We start from the raw sequence: 10,446 nt of genomic DNA, 5'->3' as shown, positions 1-10,446 counted from the left end.
GTTCAAACGTCCTTGAAAGGTTTCCAGACTCTCACAAGCGACTGTCATAAATATTGAGTCAAGTTGCCAAGCGTCCGAATTTTGATCGCGTGGCCACGGGGATGCTACCCACAACGGTCGTAAGTGTGGAAAGCGGCCCTCGCTCTTCTTTTTCAGCGCCGCCATAACTTGGAACGGTCACTAAACAGACAGTTGGAAGCCAAGGACTACCGGTATAATAAATGCAGAGTCTAAAGGGCAACAGACGGTTTTTGTCTAGGAAGCAAATTCTGTGAATTCCGTTGAAATTTTCTTCCCGAGAAATTGGCTGGGCAATCCTTACCAACCCACCCACCCCCCAAATACACACTCCCAGGCACACAGACAAACACACACACTTTGCAATCGGAAATTGTGTTTTGCTAACCTCTCTTCCAGGGAAGTCAATCAAACACATGCGATGAGACCTGGGCTGTGACTATTAAAGCCCGTTCTGTAAACACGCCGTTACTCCCCAGCCCTGAGGAAGCGTCGGGGAAAAAAGATTGCAGAAAAAGATGTTGTCGGGAGCAAAACATCCATTGGTTAGCCGTACCTGGAGGGCAGCCTATAATTGCATGGCAGTTTCGCAGAGCTGATTAGGTTTTATGCCCCCTGCCCTTTTATTAGATGTTATACTTTCCCGTCTCTGATTTTGACTAGAAGCCACAGCTCAGGTATGAAATGGTGCCCTGCTCCGAAATGATTGGTTATTTAAACGTGGAGAGGAGATTTTTATAAAGTAATTGCAAGCCATCCGATTCCTTTTCTCTTTCAATCCTTCCATCCCGGAGGTGACGTTCTGGCCAGCGGATGAAATGATCGTAGAGGGAAGGAATCATAGAACGAACCTCGCCAGCCTTTAACGGAGAGAGGTCTGCGGTCTTCTCGGTGTGCAACGTTGCCAGTTATTTTGGGTGATGGAACAGTTGGGTTCAAAGGATGGAAATTCCAAACTTGGCAACTTTAAGACTTGTGGACTTCAACTCCCAGAATTCCCCAGCCAGCTCTGCTGGCTGGGGAATTCTGAGAGTTGAAGTCCACAAGTCTTAAAGTTGCCAAGTTTGGACACCCCTGAGGTAGAGGATGAAGAACGTGGAAAGGCTCCTCTTCCAGGTCCACAATTGTTACTTGCCGACCACGGAATTAGAACGACGCTCGTGTTGAGCGTGGTCAAGCTGGGTAAGCCCCCGCTGCCTTGGGCATCTGAGGAGCTGACCGTTGGCCAGTTTTGGGATGTCCCCAAGAGTCACAGAGCTGTCCTTTTGGGGCAGTGAAGGTATCCGGACATGAATGGATTTAAGATAACAGTATTCCCCGAAGATCTCAGTATGATGATCCCTGTTCATCTTAGGGTTTTTATCTTCTGAGATGTTTGAAGGAAAATAAGGAGGGGGGGATAAGCAGCTTTTTATATAGATATCTTGGGATTTTCTGTCTTTCTTTCAAAACTCTCCAGGTTGATGGCACTTTATATACATCAGACCCTTGGGGGGATAAAGAAATGTAGGGATTCTCATTATTGTGTACCAACCTGTCAAGCCATTTAAGGCAAGCAAATTCAGGAAAGGAGATCCTCTTGGATTAGTGGGAAGATCTTTTCTCACCAGGCTGCATCGTAAAGTGACCCTTAAACGCCCAGCAGAATAATTCTCCAGCTCAACTTAGATCTAGCATAATTAAGGTGGAGTTAGTCTAAGTTTCTTTCTCTGTATTTCCCCTTCCTCACTCATTCCTTCTCTCCCTTCCTTCCTTCCTCTCTCCCTCCCTCCCTTCTTTCTCCCTTCTTTCCTTCCTCTCCTCCCTCCCTCCCTTCTTTCCTTCCTCTCCTCCCTCCCTCCCTTCCTTCTTTCCTTCCTCCCTCTCTCCCTCCCTTCCTTCCTCTCCTCCCTCCCTCTCTCCCTCCCTTGCTTCTTTCCTTCCTCTCCTCCCGCCCTCCCTCCCTTCTCCTTGCTCCCAGAAAGAAAGATGACTGGATGGGAAATTTAATAGACAAGGGAAGGAGTGAGTGAGGAAGGGATTGAAGGAATGGTTAGAACAAAGGGAGGAGGGTAAGAAACAGGAAAGCAAGAAAAGGAGGGAGAGAGGAAGGAAGGAAGGAAGGAAGGGAATGATTATCCTGAGAGTACTTTATCTAATTCTCTTCCTCCCTCCCTCCTACATGTCTCTCTCCTTCCTTCCTTCCTTCCTTCCTTCCTTCCTTCCTTCCTTCCTTCCTTCCTTCCTTCCTTTGCAGCAAAAGAGCTAACTCAGTCACTCCTCTTAGCAAAAGGAGACATATTTTCATCCTGATACAAATTGGCATGTTTTACCGACGGAAATTATTTCTCCTACCAGCTTTCACAATATTTTAATACAGCGTGTGGCAGTATGCAAAATAGACGGAAGTCTAGTGGCAGAAATGTTGGATCTTACTTTTGTCACACAATCTATTTCCTCCCACACAACCCAGCTCCACCGCAGCTGTTGGAAATCAGCTTCCCCACCCACAGGAAGATGTATGAAATATCCCTGACAGGCCTACGTGTCTGGGTCTGCCTGTGTGTACATACACACTTTTGTATCTTTGAAAATCAACTTTTATGCCTCGGTCGGCCTATTTTTCAGAGAGGCGTTACGGAGCTGCCAAATTGCTGCGGCTGTGATCTTCAGTAAAATTTTGGACAATTGGTATCCTGTCACATCTTTGTTAAGCCAGTTTTCCCTCTTTATTGTTTGGGCTGATTTTCAAATCAGCAGACCGGCCTTGGCTGATTTAGGAGAGGCGGAGAAGAGAAAACAAGTCCAATTGTTCTCACCTCTGTTCTCCTCCCCATTGCAAACTAATTCAGATTAAACCACAAATGTTGAGTGGACAAGACATCAGCAAGCTGAGCTTTCTGTCTATGGAGATTCTCCGATACCTAGGTTATAGATGATGGAGGAGGAGGAGGATAATAAAGAGGGGGAGGAGGAGAAGAAGAGGAGAAGGAGAAGAGGAGGAGGAGGAAGGGAGAAGAGAAGGATGGAGGAGGAGAAAGAGGAGAAGAAGAAGGATGAAATGAGAATGGAGGAGGAGGAGAAGAAGGATGAAGGGAGGAGGGATGGAGGAGGAGAAGGATGAAAGGAGGAGGAGAAGAATGGAGGAGGAGGAGAAGAGAAGAAGAAGGATGAAAGGAGGAGGAGAAGGATGGAGGAGGAGAAGGATGAAGGGAGGAGGAGGAGAAGAATGGAGGAGGAGAAGAAGAGAACAAGGATGAAAGGAGGAGGAGGAGAAGGATGAAGGGAGGAGGAGGAGAAGGATGAAGGGAGGAGAAGGATGGAGGAGGAGAAGGATGAAGGGAGGAGGAGGAGATAGTAATAGTTGTTTTACTCCTCATCCAAGAAGGGTGTTGCTTTTGGGAATCCTCTAAAACTTATCTTGCCCATCGAGGTTTTGAAGTTAAAGTCGTTGCTTTCTACTTTGGGGAAAGTCTCAAAGTCTCCCTCAATCCATGTGGTTTGGTGGTGAATTTAGAATTAGGCACCGGGCAGGAAGAGACGAGTCCCGTCAAACAATCGGCTTTCTCTGCAGGATTACGGCTGGGCGACAGCGAACGGTGCATTGCTATTATTATTATTATTTTAAATCTCAGAGCTCTCCAGCAAGTACCCACTTACTTTGGATTTAGAGAGGCCCGTGTTTTCGAATCAAAATATTGCAATAGCAATATGTGGGATTCCCAACCGCAATATTGCACTGTAAAAAAAATTTTTTTTAATTGAAACCGAGGATGGTAGGATGCTAAGATACAGGAATCCGAGGTGGCTGTGTTTGCCAGCTGTTGCACGAATTCCACATAGCTGCCTTTAAAAAAAAAGTTGACTTTTGCTCTCTTGTGGTCTCAGTTATTATTTTTTTAATGGGCTACTAGAGCACAGGTAGTAGACTTGACTTACAATCACTTGTTTAGCAACCAGAGTTACCATGGCATCGCCCACCACGAGGCCGGGATGTAGCAGTCACAGAAGCTCTTTCTAACTCTGTCGGCTAAAATTCTGGATTTCCAGAATGTTTTTTTTTTTAAATGATGCTGTTGGGATATGAACCTTTCTAAGTTTTAAGACTAAAACAGAGCAGGGGTCTGGAGATCTTCTCTGCAACAGAAGACATGACTGATACTTCTTTAGACCAGGTTAACAGAGTTGGAAGGGACCTTGTAGGTCATCTAGTCCAACCCCCTGCCCAAGCAGGAGCCCCTACACCATTTCTGACAGATCTGAGATCAGTCTCTTCTGGAAAGCCTCCAGGGATGAAGCTCCCACAACTTCTGAAGGCAACTTCTGTTGCATGGGTTGATTGTTCTCACTGTCAGAAAATTTCTCCTTATTTCCAGTTGAATCTCTCCTTGATCAGTTTCCATCCTTCATTCCTTGTCTGGCCTTTGTAGTCTTCTTCTTCTTCTTCTTCTTCTTCTTCTTCTTCTTCTTCTTCTTCTTCTTCTTCTTCTTCTTCTTCTTCTTCTTCTTCTTCTTCTTCTCCTCCTCCTCCTCCTCCTCCTCCTCCTCCCTCTCCCTCTCCCCCTCCCCCTCCCCCTCCCCCTCCCCCTCCTCCTCCTCCTCCTCCTCCCACAATAGCATAATAGTGCTGTCTGCTTATTTGGTATTCTGAACTTGGAAACCCCATCCAAATACATTTTGTTCAGTTTCAATTTGTTCTTTTTATAATAATTGATCCGGAGCGAAAAAATGAGAATACATTCCCTTTGACTCAACCTGCAGAGTAAACAGACTAATTTAGATTGACACAGCCATTATCTTGAGAGGTACTACAGGCCTTTCCATAGATCTGTGCTATGATTAGTAGCCTTTCTAGATAGGAGTTGCTGGGTATAGTAGCACTCCTCAGCACTAACTTTCAGTAGAAGTGAAGAGAAAAGGGAAGACAGACATGGATTCTCTTTGGGAATCCCTGTAGTAAGACCATAGTAGCAAGCGATGGCCATTGACTCCTCCACTAGCAACATTACTGCATCGTTCATGGGTGAAAGAACCAAGTCCAAACAAAAAAGGGTTCAAATTTAGTGCTCCTGCCTACGCACCATGCTCTCAACTAAAGGTTTGCGCCTGAGTAGAACTAGAAAACATTCAATGACATTCAAAGAAAGTTACTTCTGAGGGGTCCTTGGTGCCCTCTGAGCTTGCTTGTTTTCTTGCAGACGTTTCGTGACCCATCTAGGTAACATCATCAGTGCTAGAAGGGAGTGGGGTTTATCAATGGGAGAGGAGGAGGAGGACTGTGGGGCTCGTGGCTGTTCCCTTGCAGATGTTTCATGACACAACTGGTAACACCATCCATGGGTTTTGTGGAGTGGAGGAGGAGGAGAAGGACTGTGGGATCCCTGGTGCTCTCTGAGCTTGGTTGTTTTCTTGCAGACGTTTCGTGACCCATCTAGGTAACCTCATCAGTGCTAGAAGGGAGTTGGGTTTATGGAGTGGAGGAGGAGGAGGAGGAGGATGACTGTGTGGTCTTTGGTTCCCTCTGAGCTTTTTTGCAGACATTTCATGACCCAATTAGGTAACATCATCAGAGCTCCTGCAGCAGCACTGAGGATGTCACCTAGTTGGGTCATGAAAACCACCGAGGTCAGAGAACATCAAAGGCTCCAGAGGGCAACCTTGAGCTATGTAGCTACCCTACCGCTTGGTGCTCTCCGGGCTGGGTGGTTTTCTTGCAGACATCTCATGACCCAACTAGGGAACATCATCAGTGCTAGAAGGGAGGAGGAGAAGGAGGACTGTGGGGCCCTTGGTGCTCTCTGAGCTTGGTTGTTTTCTTGCAGGTGTTTCATGACCCAACTAGGTAACTTCATCCATGCCAGTTGTTAGATTTTAAAAAGTTGCGACTGCATGGAGATGAAACTCATTCCTCATTAGACCTGTACGGAATCATGGAGTTGTGGGTCTCCTGGCTTGACTTCCGGAGGCTTTTTGCCTTGACAGAAGAAACAAATTCTAGTGTTGTTTCCGGATGTATTGAAACACTTTCCCTGTTTTACTCCTTAGTTGGCCCTGCAGCATCCGTTCTCTCCTTTAACCCCTAAGTTGCCTGTCGTTTTCTTCAATGTTGTTCTTTTTCTCATTTTCTTGAAGGGCCAGTTATCCCAGACTTTGGAAGAAGCAGGTACTCAGAAGAAAAGAGCAGACATGGTGAGTTTATTTCTTTTATAAAGTTTAATTTTAAAAACGTACAAATGTATTTATTTGATTTATAGCCTATATGTATGTATGTATGTATGTATGTATGTATGTATGTATGTATGTATGTATGTATAATATACATACATACATATATTGGTCTTGTTGTATTCGGGTCTTTTCCCGTGTATGATTAATTTTACACGGGAAAAGACCCGAATACAACAAGACCAGCATACCTACACCTGTGAAAATCTATAAAAACTACACACACACACACACACACACACACACACACACACACACATCAGGTGCCCCCAAACCCTGATATAGAGTGGGGTGTGGTCATTTCTCCCTCCCTCCCTTCCTTCCTTTCCCTTTCTTTCTTCCTTCCTTCCATCCATCCATCCATCCATCCATCCATCCATCCATGGCTGTCCTTTGCTCAAAACTTTCAGTTCAGCTTTGGGGGATCCGACTGCCTTGCCACGGAACAGATTACAAGCCTTTGCAATCAGAACAGTTTAGCTAAAGCGAAAGCTAAGCGGCTCCCGAATAAATAAGGATTTTTTTTTTAAGTCCGAGGGAAGCTGAATTTGCATTCACGGCAGCAGGAGGATGAGCAGCACAAGCTGCCCCTCAAAATGTATGCAGCCCTTGGTGGTGAAACACCAACGGATGCAAATGCTGTCTGCCATTTGGCCATCTGCTTGGCGTCCTCTTGTAGGCTCTGAGTCTTGGTCGACGTTTCTCAGCGGAGAGTTAGAATCAGAGGCTAATTAAAGGACAGGATGTCGTGTTTCAGGACCACGTCATCCGAAAGGACGAAAGCTTGCAGGGCATCTGGAGAAGAAGGTCTTCTGGGTCTATTAGAAGTTATTTCAGAATAGATCTGAAGTGGTTCTCCATCTACTCTTCTGATGATGGACAATCGGCTTGGTCTCACTTCTCCTGACTTGTTTTGGTTACCTGGCAAGATTGTTCACCAAGCTGTGAGAGTCTTTGATTGTAAAGGCATTTGGTCAACTTTCGTTCTGTGGTTAGTTTGTTCAAGGAAGTTCTCCTTCCTCTTCTCCATTTAGGCAACCTGAGAGTTGCCCATCATCATCATCATCATCATCATCATCATCATCATCATCATCATCATCATCCAGGGGAGTCAAAGGGAATAACAAGCAAAGGATGAGGGGGTCAGCAACAGCCAATCGAATTCCACCAGACTCTGACAATCTGCTCCATCTCTCTGGAAGTCTATGGAGCTTCTCCATCATCCAAGGTCATGGTTGTCCCAAAGGTGCTTTTTTCATGAGGCAACTGGACTCTTATTTTTTGTTTGAAGGTGTTTCGCTTCTCATCCAAGAAGCTTCTTCAGCTCTCTCCAGCTCTTCTCCAGAGCTGAAGAAGCTTCTTGGATAAGAAGCAAAACGCCTTCAAAGAAAAACCAGAAATTCTCCAGCTGATGGCGCAGGAGGGACCAGGAGTGGGTTGTTCAATCCTTATTTGCCCAAGAGACTGAGTCAGAATTTAAGCCACGCCTCCAGCTTCCTCTGCTGATACCCAATTCTGACTCAGTCTCGCCCGAAAAGAGATGTAAAAAACCTTTGCTGATAGTGAAAATTGGTTTTCTTTCCTAGAATAGTTTTTAAAAAAAATTCTTTTAATTAAATGGGTGTTGCTACTGGATGGAAGGTGTTTGAACTTGGCTCACAAGTTATTTTCTTCCACCTGCTTGTGCTAGAGTAACTAATTGTATGGACTAGACCCTGCTGGAGGTCCCAGGTTCCTCGCAGACAAGCTCCAGCTAGGCTGGCCATCGGAGTCCATTGCGGCTCCATTTAAATTGCTTCTGATTTCTGGCTCGTGAGCGGGCCAGGGAGGTTATCCTGCGTTGCCGCTGGCTCTCAAAGGCTGCAGCAGGCGGACATCAAGGCTACGAGTGCGAGGAATGTGTGGGCGCCTTCCCAGCATTCCCGCATAGCTGCAAATGGTCCGGAACGACAGGAGGGCGCAATCGGTGCTGGCTGTTAATTGCAGAGGGTTGCGCAGACTACTGGATGATCTTGGGGCTGTTTATTCGCCCGCACCATTGGTTTTTCTCCGGAGGCTTCCAATCTCTTCTTAAAAACTTCCAGTGTTGGAGCATTCACAACTTCTGGAGGCAATTTCTGTTCCACTGATTCATTGTTCTCACTGCCAGGAAATTCCTCCTCGGTTCAAAGTTGCTTCTCACCTTCATTAGTTTCCACCCATTGCTTCTTGTTCTGCCCTCAGGTGCTTTGGAGAATAGCTTGACTCCCTCTTCTTTGGGGCAATCCCTGAGATATTGGGAGACTGCTGTTCCAACCAACAATGTTGTTATTGTCCATTGAGATATGTTGAGCCATACCCACATTTGCAGTGTTGTGAGAGTTACAAAAAACGAAATTCACGTTGACCATGTCAGCATTGTTATCTGGTTGCGCCAAAGACACAACCGTTGTGTCTTTGGAACCTCATCAGGCAGGGCCTATTTCAGGTAAAACCACGTCTGCAGGAAAAGCTGCTGATAAAACACGTTTATCTGAGAAGGACCTGTCGATTTTGGAACTTTTGCTTGAGATTTTGGGCTCATAAGATTGCTGGCTGTCCTATTCTCAGAGCTCCTTGGGCAGCTCAGTTTGAGGTCCTTCTCCTTTTTTCTTTTTCTTCTCTCTAACCGTGTAGTACATAATTTCAGGAGTAAGTGATCTGCCAGATGGACTCCTCTGGGTTGTAACTATTTCTTCTATTATTGGTCTTTTTGCGAAAGGGAGCTGCCAACTGTGTCAAGCTGTGCAGAGAGGGCATCCGCTCTCGAAGCCGAAATGGCTTTCCCGTCTGTTAACTGAAATAGATTTCAATTGAAATATGAAGATGGCTGCGATGATGGCATTTGACAACTCAGGTGGCTGGAAGACTATTCTGCTGTCTGTCTATCTGCCTGTCTGTCTGCCTGCCTACATACCCTCCTACCTGCCTACTAGAATTATTATTTCCTTCCTTCCTCTCTCCCACCATCTCTTCTTTCCCCCTTTCCTTCCCTTAGACCTGCCTTATTTTCTCTTTTCCTCCCTCCCTTCTTTCCTTCCCTTAGCTCTGCCTCCTTCTTTTACTTCCTTCTTTCCTTTTTCATCCCTCCCTTCTTTCCTTCCTCCCTCCCTCCCTTCTTTCCTTCCTCCCACCTTTCCTTCTCTTAGCCCTGCCTCCTTCTCTCTTTTACTTCCTTCCTTTTTCCTCCCTCCCTTCTTTCCTTCCTCCCTCCCTCCTGCCTTTCCTTCCTCCCTTCTTTCCTTCTCTTAGCCCTGCCTCCTTCTCTCTTTTCCTTCCTTCCTTTTTCCCTCCTTCCCTTCTTTCCTTCCCTTAGCCCTGCTCTCTTTTCCTTCCCTTCCTTCCTTCCCAACCATTGAGCAGTGTCATTGAGAAGATCATGGGCCACACACACACACACACACACACACACACACACACACACACGTACTCACGCACCCCTGTTGTGTCTTGGGACGTGTACCTGGGAGCGAGAGGGAACTGCTGGCTTTTGTGGAATCTGAAAACACCTCCATTCCTTCCCCATTCATTACCTCTTCTAAAGCCCTCCTCTACATGGCGTTCAAAACAGGCTACATTGCAAATGTTAGCATAAACTCCTCTTGTCCAATTAATGAGAGTTGACTTATTAATTGCTGTTAAAGGCTATGAGTTGATTGCTGTGATTACAGAACAGGATAAGCCCTCGCCGTCTCCCTCTTCAGAGCGCTGAGCCAATGTGGGTCCTTCTATTTAAAGCCGATAGGTCTACAGTGGCGCATGCAACATCCTTATCTCTACGCTCGTGTGAAATACCGAATGGATGAGTCACCGGTGCCAGGTGAAAAGGGGGCGATCCAGGTGGCATCTTTATACCAAATGCCAGGCCACTTGGAGGACCCAAAACGGCCGCATCGAAGGGCAACAGGCCCACCGAGCGAAGTGACAGTCGGGTGTTTTGACGCACCATTCAATTATTTGTCTTCGAAAGTCAGTTTACCCCTGGAAAGGGAGGAAGAAATGAGAAGGAGAGAGATTTCAATAGCTTCAGCTAATTGCAGTTGACAAGACAAAGGCAGCTTGACTTTCCAGTATTAATTAGCAAACCCATGCTAATTAGCTTGTATAAGCACAATTTATGCATCTTTCTCTAAATGCAATTAATTCTGCAACCGGGCGACCGTCTTTGGGATGTGCCACCCGTATCATTAACATGTTTCACCCTAA

The 10,446-nt window shown here is 46.1% G+C and overlaps 1 protein-coding gene across 2 annotated transcripts in view; it reads left to right on the top strand.

The window, feature by feature from the left end:
• The window catches only part of MAD1L1 (mitotic arrest deficient 1 like 1), a 277,755-nt gene that overhangs the window by 119,556 nt on the left and 147,753 nt on the right, over window positions 1-10,446 (top strand). For both annotated transcript variants that reach the window (XM_081965617.1, XM_081965618.1), the window contains exon 13: window positions 6,130-6,186. In XM_081965617.1, coding sequence (XP_081821743.1) covers window positions 6,130-6,186 — 57 coding nt within the window. The remainder of the gene's footprint in view (window positions 1-6,129; window positions 6,187-10,446) is intronic.

The sequence above is a fragment of the Natrix helvetica genome (assembly GCF_964273705.1).
Source record: "Natrix helvetica genome assembly, chromosome: 13".
NCBI classification, from domain to species: domain Eukaryota; kingdom Metazoa; phylum Chordata; class Lepidosauria; order Squamata; family Natricidae; genus Natrix; species Natrix helvetica.
The sequence above is the reverse complement of the archived record's forward strand: the minus strand, read 5'-3'. Positions and strand labels throughout refer to the sequence as shown.